General features: G+C 39.8%; 1 protein-coding gene across 1 annotated transcript in view; it reads left to right on the plus strand.

Annotated features, from left to right (window-relative positions):
- CFDP1 (craniofacial development protein 1) overlaps positions 1-20,845 on the plus strand; it is a 681,610-nt gene that overhangs the window by 104,341 nt on the left and 556,424 nt on the right. The window contains exon 4 of the mRNA XM_044081456.1: positions 5,786-5,907. Coding sequence (XP_043937391.1) covers positions 5,786-5,907 — 122 coding nt within the window. The remainder of the gene's footprint in view (positions 1-5,785; positions 5,908-20,845) is intronic.

Below are 20,845 nucleotides of genomic sequence, written 5' to 3' on the forward strand. Positions count from 1 at the left end.
GTATCTGAATTACAGGCCCTTATGGCAGTGGAGCCTTTCATCATCTTTCATGCGGACAAGGTGTTCCAATGAAAAAAATCCATCCTTCATACCCAAGGTGGTATCCAGTGTGGCTCTTAATCAGTCCATTCATTTGCCAACCTTCTTTCCTAATTCATAGAACAAAGGGGAATGGATACTGCACTCCTTAGATGTGCACAGACAACTTAGATTCTACTTGGATAGGACTAAACCTCAAAGGAAATCTGAACAACTGCTGGTGGCATTTGCTGCAGGGGCAGCGGGGAAGGCTATTTCAAAGCAAACCATTTCTAAATGGATAAGCCATTGCATTAATTTCTGCTATAAGCACCATGGAAAACCTATCCCACAGGGGATCAGACCTCGCACTCTACCAGGGCTGCATCTACTTCTACAGCCTTTCTCAGAGGCGTTCCTACCAGGGACATCCTAGAAGCTGCTACCTGGAATTCTGTACATACTTTCACCAAGCATTATAATTTGCCAATTTGCTCTAAATCCAGAGCTGGCTTTGCCACTGCAGTCTTTCAGGGCCTTATAGCTGGTCCTAATGCTATCTAAATTCCTCCTCCCCAACCATAGCTTTGGGAATCTACCCAAATGTAATGACTGCAACAGTGAAACATGAAGAAAATACTATAGTTGTGTACATTTACCATAAATGTAGATATTCGAGTGTATTCACTGTTGCAGTCCTGGTCCCCCCCCCCCTCCAGCCTCCTAACTTCTTTTGGCTATACCCCTACTTTCCTTTACTATGCTTAAAGCTTTTTGTTGCATTTGCTTTTTTGTTGGAGGTATATCATTGTATTTTTATATTTAATTTCTCCCTATTAGGGGGGCACCTGATATCTGGGGCAAGAAAAAACTGATGTAATGGCGTCGGCTGAATGTTTTATACCCCTGATGACCTGACATCACGGAAGAGGAGACAACAACCGACGCCTGACCCAATCAGGCCAACTGAGGGCTACTGCAAGCAGATAACCCAAATGTAATGACTGCAACAGTGAATACACTCAAACATCTACATTTATGGTAAGTGTACACAACTGTACTTTTTTACCTGTCAAGCACTGCTCATAATATTGCATAGTCAGTCAGCTCTACCGTTGTCAGCAGACACTATGTAGGTAGGGGTGTGTGTGTGTGTGTGTGTGTGTGTGTGTGTGTGTGTGTGTGTGTGTGTGTGTGTGTGTGTGTAGGGTGCAGAGTGTAGTGAAACTGTTTTCCACTGGCTTTGTTGCAGGGAGGAAGAGAAACAATATCATTACACCTAGTTGGTAATGATGCAATCACACGTAACTTTGCAGAGGTGCCCTGATTTGAGCACTTCTGAAAAATGGCAAATGTGTTTATGTTTTAAAAGAAAAAATAATTTTCTCTAAATGCAACAGCAAGCTATAATGCTACATTTAACTTGTATTACTGTCATAATAAGTAACATAAACAGCCAACATTGCAAATCAGAATCTTTATTTTGGGTATACGATGAAAATGATTCCTTTTTCATTAGATGATGACATAGTTTGGCCTACACTTTCTTTAAGTTTTGGTAAAAGTGTCGCAATCTGGGCATCTAAAAAGATTGCAAACCCTAATAGTTGACTACATTTTTTGTGTAGTGATCCACTTGTAAGCAGTATTTCCTATTACTGCAACAGTTTTTGATTTGTCATGCACAATAATTAATGTTTTGATGAATTGTTGGTATGTTGCAATATTAAAAAAAAAATCAAGGGGTAGCAAGGTGGAAGTTTTCTGTAGGAAGGCTTTTGTGCTTAAGCTTAAAACATTTCATAACAGATAGTTGCACCTTTTTTGTGCTATGCTTATAAAATATTTTGAGTAAAAACAGCTAGCACATTTCTCCAAGATTCAGTATAACAAAAAAGCCCTGGTGAGTAGCAGAGCCAGTTTTTTGAAGTCTTGATGAACAGCTGCTGTATTACAGTGGTGGCTTTTGCACCTTAGGAAGGGTGTGTGGGTAGGGGGTCTGTTATGTAAGAGGCTTGTGACTCGCACTGCTGCCATTATCTCAGTAGGATAGGTAGACAACATTACTTCCTTTGTCTTGCATAATTCTTATAAAGGTCCCAATAATCCAATTCTGGCTAGCAGTCTGTGTTATCCAACCTGCACTTCAGATTGTCTAAATTAATGGGCCAGCAAAAATTCCTAAAACTGAATAGTACAAAGAAGTATCCCCTTGGTGAGTCTTGAAGCAACCATCCCTTCAGGAGAAATAACACGCATATTTATATTCATTTTATTTTCTGCTGTATGAGCAGCTTTGTTGATGGTAATCCTAATTCTGTTAATGTATTGCACAGAGTATGATGCTCACTTGGAGTGGGGAAGAGCTGACAAAACCTTTTAATCATTTAATTAAATATTAAGAAATCCGTTGTCCACCTTATTGCCTCTTTACTTATCTTGCTCATTTCTTTTTGCTTCATCTTTATGCACTCAGTGATTGACTTTACCTGCACTCTGCCACATATTTCCTTTTTCTCCTGTGTTACCTTTGCTGTCCATCTATGTAAAACAAAAATCATCACTGAGAAACTGCTGTTTACATTGCATTAAGGAAAACATGTACACAGGTGAGTACAATAACTTAAATACATTTTTGTAAATATTCCTTTCATTTGTAAAACCTTCTTAATTAACAATATATGACTTCATTATTCTGTTTCTGCTTTGCCCAGCTCAGGTTTCTGGAGGATCCTACCCATTTCCTGGCAGGTAGTAGACTCAAAACAGAGAAATTAAAGGAAAACACTGCCTCTCCTACAGTTTAACTCAATTTTTAGGTTTCTTTTCTCCCTACAATACGTTTGTAGTATTGTGTAGGTACCAGAAACCTGCTTGCACTTTTTAAAACTTTCATTTCCTTGACTTGGAATTAAAGGAAGGGAAAGCTCGCCTCCTTACCTCCTTTTTTAAGCTTAACTTTTCACATACTTTGCAGAGGAATGTGTCTCCACCTGCATGACTTACCATAGACACAGATAAATCTGTAGTTTACTCTGTCAGGTACTCCTGTCCGTTTTAAGATGGGCAATTAATCCTGCTATTGCAATTGTTATAAAAGACAGAAAATTGCAACTGCTATAAAAAAGACAGAAAACTGTAGATCTGTTTTCCACTGTTTTTTTATTGCAGAGAGGAGAAGAACTTAACACTCCACTTTCATAGCAAAACAAAGCAATTAGATCAGTCGGGTTTAAAGGGAGTTGTTACCTCTTGTGACAAATGTATTGAAATGCTAAGCTTTAAATGTTGGTTATTTATAATACTTTATATGTTAAGATAACTTAAATGTAGTATCAAAATCTCTGTGACATTTAGAGAAAAGTCAGAAGATATTTTTTCTTGTAAAGTGTCAACACATTTACCATTTTCAAACCTCCCTGCACAGGACTGAACTGCAGAAATAGAGACAGGAGGCAACCCTGTCAACTAGGTGCACTGATACTAAAGGTCTTTTTTGCTTTTTTGTGACGTCCTTACAAAGGGGGATTGTATCTGGTACACACAGATCCATGCTAAAATATTCCCACTGACTTTGAGTCAGTCCTTACAATGGTAGAGTGCATGAGCATTTTCTAGTCCACAAAGCAAATGTCACCATTGAGGGCAACCGTAATATACAGTTGAATTTACTTTAACATATGTTTACTATGTGCTCTTGTAGTAAAAACATTAAGAAAAGGAAATCAGAAGTACTTAACTGTTTTTAAATGCACATGTCTGACACTGCGTGCACATGTATGTGGGTGTGTGTGTATATGTATGTATACATATACACATACCCCCACACATATAAAGCACACATGTGTAGCACACATCTCGCATATATGTACAAAAACGTGTGTGTGTTTGTATGCATTTCTATAACGGAGAAATAGATTGTATGCCTGTATGTTTACTTCATGTCCTTTAAATAAAAACAAATCAAAATGGAAATTTAGTGTAACTGTATATGTGTGTCTACCCAAACACACACACGTGTATACGTGTATTTGTATATAAAAATGTATGTAGCATGTGTGATACTATATGTGTGATGCAGTACAGTGAGAATACATCTAGAGAGAAATGTGTAATAGATGTTTTTGTAAGTAGTCACACATGCACTGTAGGTGTATGTGTCTATGTATGCATAGCACACACGTATACAGATGCACACAAATACATACACACACAGACTGGGTGTGTGTGTAATATTGTCATCATCCCAATCAAGCTCCATTTTCTTACTTTCTACACATCCCAAATCTTATTTACTGTACTAGTTATTTTCCACTGCAATGGTTGTACCATTCTAAAATTTGTAGGTTTAGTATGTTTTAGTACTATCTTAGGGCAACAGAAGTGATGCAAATATAATTATCCTCCTGCCCTTTTCTTTTGTGAAGCCATAACACATTCACTTGCTGATTCCTAGTTATTTAGAGAACATTAACATCTTACAGTTCTGTGAGTTGTGCAGTATAGGTGCATAAAATGTGTTATTTGTAATGAAGTTAAGATAGTAAGTACAGTTAAGCATTATTAAGGCATACATTCTAGTAAATGCGGTGTAATGTTTTACTTATTCACTGTCTACATTGGCTACACATGCAGTCTTTGTCTTTATGTCAGTATTTCTTTTTCTTTGTATTGCATTTATTACTTATTATCTTTGCCAGTGTAGACCAGTTTGTGGTTGAAAAGGGTTCTGGGACCAGTTCAGTTTCCTGGTTACCAAAGTATAAGTAAACAGAAAAAAAGGAGGCCAGGACATGACAGAAATAATTAAGGAGCTAGTAAAGCACATTTTAATTCTGCATCTTCCATGAGAAGGAGAAAAACTTGCCACTGAAGGTGTTGGAAAGTAGCAGACAGACTTGCGTTGGAGTCCTTAACTAGTTGTTGCCTGTACGTGATACAGCAAGCAACAGTGAGAGATTTCACACCTCAGCATGAGTGTGGAGGAATGTCTGTCGCTGTTTTTAGAATTACAAAAGAATCCCTTTACAGAAGCCTGCTATTTACCTACTTTCTTTTGCTGGAAGTAGCTAACAGCTATTTATAGCATAACGTGAGGCCTGACAGACACTTAAATGAGGCTCATTCAGGGAAGCATAGAAGTAGCTCTGTTGTAGTAGGTGTGTTAGATGACAGTGCTTCACAGTCCTGCCATTCTATCTTAATGGCATGAGAAAACACCACCACTTCCTTATGTCTAGCATGATTCATGTAAAGAGGACTTTAAATGTATCCTGGGAAGAAGGAATGAAAGCAAGAAAACAAGATCACTTTACCAAGGCAGGTCCCATTATCCTCCACTTTGTGGGAAACACATTAAAATTGTGAAATAAGCACTTATTTTGTTGTTGCCTGATTTTGAGGCAATAAAATAGCTCAGAAAACAAAGATGCAGTGAAAAAAACATGTTAAGTTCTACTGTGGAGTTTTCCTTTAATACTGAATCAAGCTACATTCTGTCTCACTTCCCACTACTCTGAGACTGTTATTAATAGAAATATTATCCTTTTTGCATTAGAATTGCTTTTCACTACACAATAACAAACTGATTACTCATCAGAACACAATGAAAAAGCTACCTTAATTAGAACCATTTTTTCTTAGCAGACTGAAAGGAAATAACGTAGTTAGTGGCATGCATCACTTCTATGATGTACCATAGTCATTCAAAATTTTTATTCTGTACTTGCTCAGTAATAGGGTATCCTTTGTTATTTTGTCTCTTTAGGAAGTAGCAAAGCTTGGTAGTCCAGAGCAGAACCAAGTAAAGAAACAAACTGAAGACCAGCCAAACAAACCTGAAAAAGTTACAATTACCAAAGTGTTTGACTTTGCAGGAGAAGAAGTGCGGTGAGAGTTTCTCAGCTAACAGACAATATTGTATTGTTTAATTTATATTATTATTTATATATATTATTAATGATTCCTGAACTCAAACTTCATGTTTCAGCAGAATGGCTTTGTTAGCAATAGTATGTGTACGTGTTCATCTTGTTGCCTCGCAGTAATAGCAGTCTGTTAGATGTTCATATTCACTTGATTATAGTTGTCATATGTGCACATTTGTTGTATGAATAGTATAACCTTTTAAGAGTTGGCGAGACTCTGTAACTAGCTAACAGTTTAGTATTTTTTGCTGTCTTGTGGATAGAGAATGCAGACTTATAGTTAAGTACTTTGTTGTAGGAGTACAAGAAATGTTTACATTCCCACCTAGTTTGCACAGTTTTGTTAATTATAAGTAACAAAAAACGAAATAAAATTACCTCAAGAGGGCAGTAAGGATACATTCTTCAGCTTTGCTTGCATGCAATTTCAGAGCTTGCAAGACTTTATTTTGGTTGGCTTCTTTCTATATGTTTATTGTACCAGTACAGAATGGGAAGACGTGGTCAGCCTTTGACCAGTGCAAGTTTTTTCATCTCACTGAGGTTTTCTGTTTGTAGATGTGCAAGTGTACAGTGATCATAAAACAAGGGGCCAGATGGCATAATGATTTAATGTCTTGTCCTCTCATGCAAAAGGTACAAAGATCGACCTGACTGCCAACCGATGCCTGTTTGGAGTTTGCATATTCTCCCTGTGTCTTGGTGGGATTCATCCAACCTCCAAAAACATGCTGAGTATTTCCATTGAGCTGTAGGCAACAGTACAGATGATAAATGATGCACTATAGGGGTGAGTCAAATAGACCAACCACTTTGACATCTACTGTGGTACACAGTATCCTCAAAGTTAGGAGAACACAGATCACAGACTGCTCGCCATGACAGAGCTAGCAGCCTGATGGTGTAAAATATGGCTGTAGGTAATTTGTTCATGTTGACTAACATTGGCAAAATGGGCATGCGTATTTACCAACGATAAGTGGATTCAGGACTCTGCCTACTCCAACCTATGCCAAGGGCCCATGCTAAGTGAGAGGATGGGTATATGTGCTCCTGTTGGCCAGTGTGTGGCCACTAGAAAGCCCAACAGCCCTTTGTCAAGAAGCTACTTTCCAGCAGGTGTCCATTTGCCCAGCCTGGTTTACCTGGGATAGCTCTGTGGATGTAAAACCAGTCTACCTGCCAAACACAAAGAAGAATTGTTACACTCCATGTAGGTACACTGACAGGATGAGGCTTGGAAGTGGATGACATGATAAGGAGGAGGTTGGACAACCTCTGTGTCCAGGGAAAGGCAGTGCAGCAAAGCCATTTGGCTTGGAATCCAGAGTCTACTATTCTGGAGGAGGACAGGCTAGAAATGGTGTGGGAATTGTAGTGAGGGAAAGGCTTCAGAAGACAGTGAGTGCTGTCATCAGAATTAGTGACAGACTCATGGCAATCAGACTCCAGTGTAATGTTAGAGCACTATTCATAATTTCAGCCTATGCTGTACAGCAGGGATATGATAGTGATGAAAAGAGTGCATTCATACAGCAGTTGCAGGACCTACTAGATAAACAAGAATTGGTTTTGTTAATGGGAGACCTGAATACACATATCGGGGCAGACGATACAGGATATGAGGACTGTCTGGGACCATATAGGTGTGGCAACAGGAATGAAGAAGGAGAGGCCATTCTAGACTTCTTTCTGGCAAATGGCTTGATAGTAGCCAACACATGGTTCAGAGAGAGAGTCATAAGATCACATACAATAGTAGCCAACATGCAGTCCATCTAGTAAGGAGAGGGCACTGGTGTAGAATCAGTAATTGCAAAATCATCCCCAGTGAAAAAGCTGGCCCACTGCATAAACCACTGGTTGCAACAATCAGCTGCAAGCAATGGTCAGAGAGGGCTCTAAGGTCAACAGAGGCCAGGTTGAAGACCTGGAAGTTGACTGGAGAGAAAGTGTAACAGTTCAAGGAATTACTCATGGCTGTAGCACCCCAAGAGGAGGAGAAAATAAGTGGAGTTGAAGAATGGCAAGACTTCAAAACAGCATGTGCAAGAGCCACAGAGTAGGTATGCAGTCAAGCCAGAAATGAAAGTAAGGTACATAGGGAAAGCTGGTGGTGGAGTACAGAAGTCCAGGAAGTCATCAAAAAAAGGAGTGCAGGAAAAAGTAGTTAATAGAAATGACGGACCAGGTTAAGGAGGAATACTGGTTGGCTAAGGAAGCTAAGAGAGGATTTGCAATAGCAAAGAACAAGGTATTGGAGTCACTCTTCTAGCTTCTGAAAACTGACTTGAGTAGCTGGCACAAAGAAACTATCAACTTCCAAGACAAAGACAGAAAGGTAAAGAAGACAGACACCCTTCATAACGGATGCCAGCAGCAACCTGCTCACCAAGACCATAGGACATCAAAGGCAGATGGAAGAAGTACTTCCAGCAGCTTCTGAATGAAGAAAGCTGCACAGAAGCTGTACTTCCCCAGAGCAGCCTATGGTGAGAGAAGTGGAGCTCACTGTGATGGGTTCCTACTCTGGTCCAGCAATCAAGGAGACTCCATCCTCACCACTGACTTCAGTGATGGATGGTTACTAAGAGCAAAGATTTATTCACACATTATTTTCAGATGCAGCTTATTGCACACAGGGAGCATGCTCCATACCTGAGGCTGGACTCCCTTTCTGTCTCCAAGCCCACACAAAACTCCTACACTGGCCACTTTGGAGCTCTGTGTGCTTCTTCCCAGTAGCTGACACATACACTTGGATGTTTGAGTTTCACACACACACACATATACACACCTAGGAAGAGCTGGCACAGATCTACTAGCTGTGCCCCTTTCTGCCCAGACTCTGAGGTAATCATGCTGCCACCAGTCAGCTGCCCTAAGACCTTTACAAAGGATACACAATTATACTGTATAAAATTAATACTAATACAAATGATAGTGTGTGATCAAAGCAGCAAGGCTTTCAGGAGTGGCCACTGTGTCACTAAAACAAGGATAAGTATTCTCAAGATGTTAAAAGTATTGCCTAAAGGATCAGCCACAATGAAAGGTATTAAAATATTTAATGATAAGTAATAAAACAGAAAATAGGAGAATATGGAATGCAATAAACAGGGTTTCAACCACAGAGCTATAAAAAATAATACAGTAGGATAGATTTGATTATGTCCTTCGCATTCTGCTTCACATAAGAGTCTTGGATCCAATCCTCAGATCTGACTTAGCAACCTCCCACAGACTTTAGCTTCCAGGCTCAGATTCCTCCTCTACCCATAATCCTCTGCCCCTAGCCCAACCTCCTCTGATCGAGTTTGCTGCCTGTGTTCCCAGACATGGTTTTCCAGTGCTCAGCTAAGTTGTTCCTTTTGAAAGTTTTTTCTATATATTTTTCAGCTTATTTTTCTGGTATAGTTAGTATTCTTTTCCTCCTCCCCTGTTCCCTTTAGTTATCAAGGTTGTTAGGCTTTTCTTTCACTTTCTGTCCCTTTGGGTTTTGGCCCTGTTTCCTTCTACCTTGTACAGTTGGTGCATTGGTGCAGTAGTTGTGGTAGTTGATTTTCTGTGTATATGTTCTTAGTGTTATATTTGGTTTGTCTAATTTTCTAGTATTCTTGTTGATTGCTTGGCTTTTTGCTATGGAGAAGCCAACAGGTTTTAAAGGGTGCTCCAAGTGCTAAAGAAAGATTCTGCACTCGGATGCACATGACCATTGTGTGTATTGCTTAGGTCTGGCTCACTTGGATACCTCTTGCAGCATTTGTGAGGGGTTTAATCCCAAAGCCATACACGAGCATAAAAACAAGTTAATTTTAAAGGGACTTTTGTCCACTACTTCTTCTTCTGCTCCAGGGGCTCAACCCCCCCTCCAAGCATTCACACTGCTCCAAGGCCAAGAAACGGCACCTCCAAACAGCCTAGGGTGCCTTAGGATTCGCCTGCCAAGGCTCTGAAAGTTTCAGATCCGACGATGTCTGCACTGAAGCCTATGTCTGCTCAGTCAGATCCGATTGACTTAACGGTTTTAGGTGAGCCTCTGGCTTTGGGCGTGTTATGGGATCCTAAAACTGTGGATCTGAGGTCTCCTCTTTGGATCCGTACATCCCCAGATCCGCAATCTTCATCTTGGTCTCTTGGGAGGTTAATTGCTTCAGTCTCTCCCACTGTGCCATCCAAGATCCTTCAGACCCCCCAGGCATTCTCACCCATCTTCGGTGGCTTCCTCCATATCCTCTTGGACCCTGTATCTTGACTTGGACAAAATGGTCAGATCTATCATCATGGTGCATATTTAGACAGGGGTTCTTCCATTCTATCCCTTTGTGGATCTGACCCTATTCAGTCTACTCTCTTTTCTCCTTCTCCAATCTGAATTTTGGTTTTGGAGCCCCAGGACAGTAGTGTTCCGAGGGATTTTTTTGGTCGGATCAAAGAGTCTTTGCTTCTTCGACTCAGACAGTTACCTTGACTACCTCTGCTTCAATGTCTTCGGATCAAAGTGCGTCTCAGATCCAAGATGTTGTGGCTGGATCCAAGGGGCAGAGTTCGATTCTGGTGTTCTCTGATCAGTTCCTTCCCCTTGGAGCTTCTTTTCTTGACAGCTCGAGTCCAGTTATGTCTGGGAGTCAGTGTTCTGGTGGGTCTCTTCTGTCTTCCTTGATGGCTTCGGCTCCTAGGGAGTTCGGTGGGGCCTCTCCAGGACCCTTGGCCTTCCAGGTCTTAGAAAAGGCTTTCTGTTAGCAGATTACAGGCCTATTTGACTACTGCTCCACCCTGTGTACCCTCTCTGGATTGTGGCCTTGGATCCACTATTTCTGCCTAGGGTCAGCCCGTCTTGAAGGATCTCCAGTGTGACGCACTGTAGGTGGGCCCCTTCCTCTTCCAATTCCTCCCTTTGAATATCCCACTGAGAAGATCCCACAGAAGAGGAGGTGCAAAAGGAGGCACGTGGACTCCCCCACCTGAGGATATGGATTACGATGAGGGAGAGTGGTCTCCCAAATCACCACCAGAGGATGTCTCTTTTGCAGACATCTTAGAGATCCTGAAGTTATAAATATAAATATAAATATAAAACAAGAAACTTCCGACTCTCCACGTTAAAAAAATCTTACTTTTTATTCATAAAAACAGACAAACGGTAAGCGCTTTCGCGTATGCTACCATACGCTTCATCAGACAATTTAGTGTGAAAAATAGCTACAGATTTATAGGGAGGCTCAGCCAATAGACAATTGTCTTAAGTTAATCAATTAACTTCTTATTTAATTAAGAGAACATTTGAGCATTCAGGCATTTAAAGGAAGACTGTTTTTTAAAAACTCCTCATTTAAAAATGTATATAAAACAAACATAAACAGACATAAGGGATAAAACAAACTGAACCATAGCACCTCAAGAACATTCAAAAATTCAAGAAATTTCATCGAGCAAATGTTGCCTATTCTAAACACATTATAAAACAATATTACAAAACAACTGGGACAAATATTTGATTCAGAAATATTCCAGCATATATCATTGAAAAACTTGTGCAGCATTCTCAGCTCATTTAAAATGTAAAGCTGCTCACATTGTTCCTGGTTTAAGGGTTTTCCTACCAGTATATACAAAAGCATTTCTATTCATAATAAGTACTTAAAATGTAAATGTATATATGAATGAATAAGTAAATGTGTATATAAATATATAAATATATAGATATGAATAAATATGAATAAATATGTATAAATGAATATATAAATATATAAATATAGACATATAAAAAATATAAATGTAAATTGCAAATTACTATTTCTAAAATGTATGTATATTTATGATTTTGAAATAAAATTATGTCAGAGAAACTGCCACTAACAACATACTCAAAATAGTGAATACATGGTATAAACTTTTTGAATAAAGATTAAATAAATTAATGAAATAAATTTATAAGATAAAGTGAGAGAAACAAAGCTCTATGAATTCTCAGGCTGTATAAATAATATATTAGAATCATAGTATAGTGTGTCTTAAAACAATTGTATACAACTTAAAACTTAAAAACAATTAAGTAGGCACAGTGATAATTGTGTATACAAGTGAGAAATAAACGCTAAACAGACGATTAAATGCAACAAAGGCTGCTGGGTATGATAGCTATACTACACTTTGTAATGTCATCTTCGGTTATTAAGAAAGGACCTGATGGTGATATAATTGTTTAAGCCTGGGGGGCAGTGACCTCTAAGTTTAAGTATCCATTTTAGTTCATTTAGCTCAATCAGATTTATATAGTCACCACCTCTATCTGTGGCCTCTACAATTCGCAGCACCCTGAATACAAAAGAATGCAATGGATTAGATATCACATGCTTGGCCAAAGCATTTAAATCATTTTTCTTTTTTATATCATATTGATGGTTATATATTCTATTCTTAAGTTTCCTTTTGGTAAGGCCTATATAGAATACATTACAGCATTCACATGTGGCTAAATAGATTAATCCAGAAGTGTTGCAAGTGGCTCTAAATCTAGGTATAAACGTAAAATCAAGTTCTGGATGTACGAATTCTTGACTTTTGGTTATAAACTTGCAGTAATTGCAGTTATGACACGGATAGGTTCCAAAAGAATCATTAGTACGTAACATGTTATGTGATAATTTTGGCTTTCTATCACATAGTAAGAATTTTAAATTTTTATTACTCCTATAAACTATATGAGGAGTATTACCTATTATTTTCTTAGTAGGTTCATCCAGCATTAAAACCTTCCAGTTGTTGACTAATATTTTCTTAATGTTCATGAAGTCATTAGTGTATGTCGTAATAAAAGACACTCTATCAGTATAATTATAGTTATAAATAGTATTTGTAGAATGAACTGCCTGGTGATCAAATCTAGAATCGTGTGAAGTCAGAGATTCTAAGGGCAAAACGTTGTTTCTGACTTCCATTACTAGATCATGGTTATAACCTCTTTCTAAGAACATATTCACCATCTTGTCAGCTTCTCTATTTAAATCATCCTTGTCGGTACATATTTTACTTAGTCTAACAAACTGGCTTTTCAGAATACCTTTGAAGGTATGACGAGGATGCATACTGTCGTATTTCAAAATGGTGTTCCTCCAACATTTTTTCTTAAACAGTGTGGATACTAATCTCCCTCTTCTAATATTTATGCTGACATCCAAGAAATTAACTGATGAGTAGGAAGTTTCAGCTGAAAATCTAAGAAACGTGGTGGTAGTTTCTAAGTAAGTTTTAAAATTATAAAATTCCTCTACTGAGCCATCCCAAACAATTAAAATATCATCAACAAAACGCTTATATAATAAAACTTTGTGAAATAAAGTGTGTGTAAAGACATTATTCAATTCCCAGTGATGCACAACTAGATTTGCATATGTGTTTGCACAGGGGGTCCCCATGGCCACGCCACAGGTCTGTAGATAGAGCTTACCCCCAAATGCAAACACATTGTTACTTAACACCATGTCTAATAGTTGACACACCAAAATGGTAGTGTTCCCATTTATATTTTGACTATGTTGTAGTAAATCACGTATGGCTTCAATCCCAACGTCGTTCGGGATTGAAGTGAATAGACTCTGCACATCCATTGTGATTAGAAGATGTTTATCCTGCCTGAACTCAAAGTCCAAAGATTGTAGATAATTTATAAGCTGGTACGTGTCTTTGAGAATCGTAGGGATGGCTTCTACTAGGGGTCTTAACGTTTTTTCTAGGAAGATTGATATGTTTTCAGTGATCCATTTAGCACCAGACACTATCGGCCTCATCGGTGGTGGTAGGATCTCCTTATGCATTTTTGGTAGTCCTTTGATTATAGGTACTACCGGATGCTCAATAGAAAAAAAGTCATATAAAGTGTTCGATATCTGGGTACACATTAACATGTCATACATATCATCTTTAACAGTTTTGATAATGAAATTGAATTTAGTTTGATCAATTAAAAGATATGTATTGTCAGCTTCCAACATATTACTCATTAAAACATTATAATCAATTGTATTAAAAATGGCTAAGCCTCCCCCTTTATCAACTGGCCTAAAAGTTAGTGTATAATCATTGCTCAGATTTCGTAGCGAATTCATGTTATTGCTTGACATATTAAAAAACGCACATTTTCTTTTACCATTATAAAAATAACTATAAAAATCAGTTTCACATAGCTTAACAAAGGAATCTATATGAGCTGGCATAGCTGGTATAAAAGAACTTTTCTTCTTGTATGCGGGAGTACTAGCAGCATTATGCGTAGTAGTATTCATGTCTTTATTAAAAAACAATTTCAGACTAACTGCACGTGCAAAGAAGCGTAAATCAATTAATATTTCAGATAATGTACTTCCCCGTGAAGGGACAAAAGAGAGACCATTATTAAGCAATTCAATGTCACTAGCATTCAAAGAATAGTCCGATAAATTAAAGTAGAGCGTGCTTACTGCCTTTGCCTTCTTGGTTGATAGGCATTCATCTCTCCGGACAGCTTTCTTTTTCTGCTTTCCCAGCTGTTCCTTCTTCCTTTTACATATGTTGGTTTCCTTATGGGCAGGGGTAAAAAAGGAGTGTTATCATCATTACGCCTTTTACTAATGGCTCCCGTGGAGTTTTTTAAAACTTTGGCTGCGTTATTGGCTTCTTGATTCGGGAGTGGTGTCGAAACAAGAGAGGCACTAGTGACTGAAGCAAATGTCTCAGGCGGCGTGGTAAAGGAGTCGTGTGACGTATCCGTAACAGCGCCAAGCTCAGCTGTTGTTAGACCAATAGCAATAGGTGCTGTAAGTGTGCGATCCAAAGGTGCTGAATTCGAACCAGTGTTCTCCCCTGAGAACTGATTGTCCAACCTCCTCGGCCAAACGAACACATTGCCGGTGGAGAAATCCCTAAAGTCACGTTGAAGCTTCCTTGATTTAATTTGTTGAAGCTTCATAGCATATGTATTTACCTGACTGTACATATTGTCAAGTTTCCGTGTGCAAAAGGAATTACAAAAATTTTTCCGTAGGTCTGTGTTAAAATCATTGACCTTAGAAATTAGTTCAGCCTCAAGCGGCTCAAAGTAGTCAATAAGAAGTTGCATATGTTTATGACTAGCTTCAATGTTAATGTCTTGCCATTTTTTCAATAGCAACGGATGCGTATCGCCATACGTTGGCATAACCAGTATACGCATCCCTCTTGGAATCAATTTATAATGAAGACATGCCTCTAAGTGCTTACGCTGCCATATCATTCTTTGCAGTTTATACAAATCATTTTCAAGCATTTTCATGCTAGAGTTGAAAAGTTCTATGTTAGGAATGTCAGTATCTGTTGTACTCGGGACAGGTACATTCAGATCCAGAGCCAGTAAAGGGTTCGACTTACATGAAGTTATAGCTGTCCATTGTTGCTCATTAGTCAATCGCCTCGGTTCCGGATTATAATCCAACTCAAGATCCATGTTTGCCATAACGTGTGCAGTAGAGCTCCGACAATAACAAGCAAAATAAAAAACAGAAATGGATCTCTAGCTGCCAAGGAGTCAGTAGTTAAAATCCAAGGATAAATATAAAACAAGAAACTTCCGACTCTCCACGTTAAAAGAATCTTACTTTTTATTCATAAAAGCAGACAAACGGTAAGCGCTTTCGCGTATGCTACCATACGCTTCATCAGACAATTTAGTGTGAAAAATAGCTACAGATTTATAGGGAGGCTCAGCCAATAGACAATTGTCTTAAGTTAATCAATTAACTTCTTATTTAATTAAGAGAACATTTGAGCATTCAGGCATTTAAAGGAAGACTGTTTTTTAAAAACTCCTCATTTAAAAATGTATATAAAACAAACATAAACAGACATAAGGGATAAAACAAACTGAACCATAGCACCTCAAGAACATTCAAAAATTCAAGAAATTTCATCGGAGCAAATGTTGCCTATTCTAAACACATTATAAAACAATATTACAAAACAACTGGGACAAATATTTGATTCAAAAATATTCCAGCATATATCATTGAAAAACTTGTGCAGCATTCTCAGCTCATTTAAAATGTAAAGCTGCTCACATTGTTCCTGGTTTAAGGGTTTTCCTACCAGTATATACAAAAGCATTTCTATTCATAATAAGTACTTAAAATGTAAATGTATATATGAATGAATAAGTAAATGTGTATATAAATATATAAATATATAGATATGAATAAATATGAATAAATATGTATAAATGAATATATAAATATATAAATATATAAATATAGACATATAAAAAATATAAATGTAAATTGTAAATTACTATTTCTAAAATGTATGTATATTTATGATTTTGAAATAAAATAAAGTGCGTCTCAGATCCAAGATGTTGTGGCTGGATCCAAGGGGCAGAGTACGATTCTGGTGTTCTCTGATCAGTTCCTTCCCCTTGGAGCTTCTTCTCTTGACAGCTCGAGTCCAGTTATGTCTGGGAGTCAGTGTTCTGGTGGGTCTCTTCTGTCTTCCTTGATGGCTTCGGCTCCTAGGGAGTTCGGTGGGGCCTCTCCAGGACCCTTGGCCTTCCAGGTCTTAGAAAAGGCTTTCTGTTAGCAGATTACAGGCCTATTTGACTACTGCTCCACCCTGTGTACCCTCTCTGGATTGTGGCCTTGGATCCACTATTTCTGCCTAGGGTCAGCCCGTCTTGAAGGATCTCCAGTGTGACGCACTGTAGGTGGGCCCCTTCCTCTTCCAATTCCTCCCTTTGAATATCCCACTGAGAAGATCCCACAGAAGAGGAGGTGCAAAAGGAGGCACGTGGACTCCCCCCACCTGAGGATATGGATTACGATGAGGGAGAGTGGTCTCCCAAATCACCACCAGAGGATGTCTCTTTTGCAGACATCTTAGAGATCCTGAAGTTAAAAGGTGGCTGGTTTTCCAAAAACCCCTCTTCAGAGGAATCTGTATTCCTGGAGGCCTACGGAACGGGACCATTTACATCTTGGGTAGTTCCCCCGGTGGATGCTCTTGTTGCCTGTCAGGCCTGGAAGGAGCCTGACACTACAGAACCATTTCCCAGACATCCAGATATAATCCTTTCACTCCCGGAGGACCATGCTTTTTGGAGTAAGGGCATTCCAGTTGACATTATAGTGGTGGCAGCCGCTACTAAGAGCTCACCCAGCAGAGCTCAACTGTCTATCCACTGAACAGGGAGTCCACCTCGATGGACAGGTTCAGGAAGATTGCTTGTGCTTCTGCTACCTTTTCGCTGAGGGCACTCTGTTATCTGGCACATTTTACTCTCCTTCAGAGAGACTTGGTCAAGGAACTCTCTGGCAGAGTGTTTGCCTAAGGAGTAGTTGGAGAAAATTTCTCCTAAGTTAACCACTCTTACTTCCTATTGCTAACTCCTCCATGAGACTTATTTCCTACTCAGCAGAGGATTCTTCTAGAGCAGTCGGCACCTGCATCAGGATACGTTGCCATGCCTGGATCAGGCTGTGTGATTTTGCAGAGCCCTTTAAGACGTCTTTTGTCAACTCCCCCCTCAATAGTTCCTCTCTGTTCAGACCATCTTTCAAGGACACCCTGACCCACAGTGAGCATGAAGATAAGACCTTGTCTACCATGGGAATTAAGTTTTACACCGCTCAATGAACCTATTCTAGGAATCAAATTGGGGTAAGAAAACTTGGTTCCGTAAGTCACAAGGTTCTTTTCCTGATCAGAGTGGAGAGCTTGCCTTCAGAGGCAGAAGAGGTGGCTATAATGGGAGACACCATCCTAGAGGCAGAGGGGGCCCACAGAACTAGGGTTCTAGGGAATCCTTTCCTGTCAAGCCCTTTCACCAACCCTGAAGTGCTACCCGAATGTCGTACACTGGCGGCAGTTGGTGGTAGTTTTTCTCTGCACTCAACCTCCTGGACCCAAATCATGACAAACTCTTGGGTGCTCAACATTATTTCCAGAGGTTACTATATTCCGTTTTCCCTTCCTCCTCCAGTCATACTGAACATATACTCCCTGATGTACTACCCAGTCAGAGGGAGTTGGCAGCTACTGAAATCACCAAGTTGCTACAGAAAAGAGTCCTCCAAGAGGTCCCAGCTAATCAGAAAGGGTCTTGAACTTAGTCCCATTTCTTTTTAGTGCCAAAGAAAACAGTGGACCTACTGTCCATTCTGGATTTGAGCAGTCTCAACTTGTACATGAAGACCAAGTCGCGATCGTGATGGTTCATTTCATCCTTCCGTTGCTGATGAAGGATGACTGGATGTGCTTTGTGGATTTCAAGGAAGGAGTACTATGACATAAAAATAGACAGGCAGTCCAGAAAGTCATCTGCGCTTCTGCCTCAGAGCCAATCACTTCCAGTTTTGTGCCCTGTCCTTTGCTTCACCACAGCCCCCCGGGTGCTTTAACAAATGCATGGCAGTCATTGCAGCTCATTTCTGACTGCAAGGGTTTCAGGTATTTCAGTATTTGGACAATTGGCTCCTGACTGCCCCCACTCAAAGTCAACTTTATCAGAACAGGGACTATCTTTCCCAGCTGTCTCATCTTCTAGGCATTGCTATAAATTTGGATAAGTCACATCCAGTGCCAGTTCATACCTTGGAATTCAGTGGAGTACTACTGTACATTTCCACTCAAATAGCTGCTTTGCCACAACATCGCAGTGACACTTTGAAATCTCAAGTCCAAGCCATTCTGAATCTCCCATCTCCTCCAGCCAAGTTGATTCTAAGAGCTTTGGGGTTTGTGGCTGCTGCTATACTTTTGGTTCTGCTAGCCAGGTACTATATGCACATTTTACAGTGGATGCTATCTATTCAATTGTCTGTACCACTTCAGCCCCTGTCTCCTCCTATCAGGCTCACAAACCTTTGCAGGTCTTATGTAGAGTGGTGGATTCAGGCAGATCTGACAGTTGGCAGGCCTTTCACTCTTCCCCCTACCTTCAGCCACTGTAACCACGGATGCTTCCCATCTAAGATGGGGGAGGGGACATTTCCAAGGGAAGATGGTCCAAGGCACATGGACTCCAGTAGAGACCAATCTGCATATCAACATCCTGGAGATGAGCTGTCCTTTTGTCGTTGAAAGATTTTAGGACGTTTTCCCTCCATGGACTGTTGTGATTCATACAGACAACATGTCAGTAGTCTGATACATCGACAAGTAGGGAGGAATCTGTTCTTACCCTCTCTGCAGAGAGGCCGTGTGGGTCTGGGAATGGGCAATCTGTTCAAACTACTTTCTGTTTGCAAAACATATACCAGGGAAATCCAACATGTTAGCAGACAGGCTCAGCAGGTCTGTTCTGATGCGAACGAGATATTTGACCGTTGGGTCTTCCCTGCTGCGACCTCTTTGCGTCCCCTTACAACAACAAATGCAGCAGTTTCTTTGCTCTGATTCCCCCCCAGGGGATTCCCTGAGAGATAAGCTGGTACACGATTGGCCCCTGGGACTCCTGTATGCCTACCTTCCTCTTCCCTTGATCCCAAGATTTCTCCAAAAAGCCAAATGGTAGAAGTGCATGGTGATCTTCATTGCCTCCTTTTGGCCTCATCAGGTGTGGTTCTCCTTCCTCTGGTCTCATCTCAAACATCCTCCATGGATACTGGAACCCAAACCGGACCTCCTTTCTCACCCAACATTAGGATGCCACCCTGATCTCCCCCCTCTCAAGTTAACTGCATGGTTTCTCCAATTCATATGATTGCTAGAGTGCCCAGATTCTCCTTTCCCAGCAAAGCTATAGTTTTGGCCTACCAGAAAGCATCTACTAAGAAGGTGTATTAAAAGCAAGTGGAAAAGGTTTTCAGTTTGGGCAGTCAACAGTCACATTGATCCGTTTTCAGCTCCGATTCCTTGTATTCTGTCCTTTCTAGAATGTTTATATAAAAAAGGTTCTAGTTTTGCAGCCATTAAACTTCAGTTGGCAGCCATATCCAGTTTCCATTCAGGATTGCCTTCAGGGTCTGTTGCTTCTGCTAGGTTATGTAAAACCTTTATGGAAGGTGTTTTTCTTCTGAGGCATTCAGTCAAAGATCCTACTCCTCCATGGTGTCTGACTTTTGTTCTACAGGCCTTGGCACAGACTCCTTTTGAACTGGCTGAGGATTGTGACTTGAAGTTTTTGTCATGGAAATCCACTTTTCTTGTTGCCATTACTTCTGCAAAAAAGGGTATCGGAGTTGCAAGCTCTTTCTTCCAAGCACCCTTAGATTATTTTTCACAAGACAGGGTTTCCCCTTTGTACTAATCCTTCAGTCATGCCGAAGGTGACAGCTACCACCATTTTAAGCCAATTCGCATTCAGTTACCAGTGGTTTTTCCTAAGTATTCTAACAAAGGGAAATGCCTTTTACATTTGTTAAATGTTCATAGGCATCCTTGTTTCTATCTCCATAGGACAAAGCAGTTTAGAAAGTTGGAACAGTTATTAATTTCTTTTTTCCTAATTGCAAGGGGCTAGCTGTTTCAAACGTGACAATACAGAAGTATATTACTAGCTGTATTTCTTTTGTTTATGATAAGAATGGTTTGCAGCTGCCTGGTCCTCTAAAAGCTCATTTGACAAGGTCCTTTGCTGCATTGGCTGCATTTTTTGTCTAGAATTCCCATTGATGACATTTGTGCTGCAGCCACTTGGTCTAATTCTCATAACCCCTGTGACCCATTATAAATTAGATGTCGTCTTCAGGAGCAGAAAGTCCTTTGGTTCTCCACTGCTGTGGCATATCCATCCTTGAGGCTGCCCAAGAAATAATGTAGCTGGGGACTCTGACCCATATGTGAAGCAGAATGAGAACAACATCAGATTTATTAGTTCTTTACTTAATATAACTTGGTGTCTGTGTTGTCTTTTCTCATTTTGCTTCACCTTCCCACCCAACCGTCCCCTCCAAGTT

The sequence above is a fragment of the Protopterus annectens genome, chromosome 8.part0 (genome assembly GCF_019279795.1).
Source record: "Protopterus annectens isolate FY-2018-M chromosome 8.part0, PAN1.0, whole genome shotgun sequence".
NCBI lineage: Eukaryota > Metazoa > Chordata > Ceratodontiformes > Protopteridae > Protopterus > Protopterus annectens.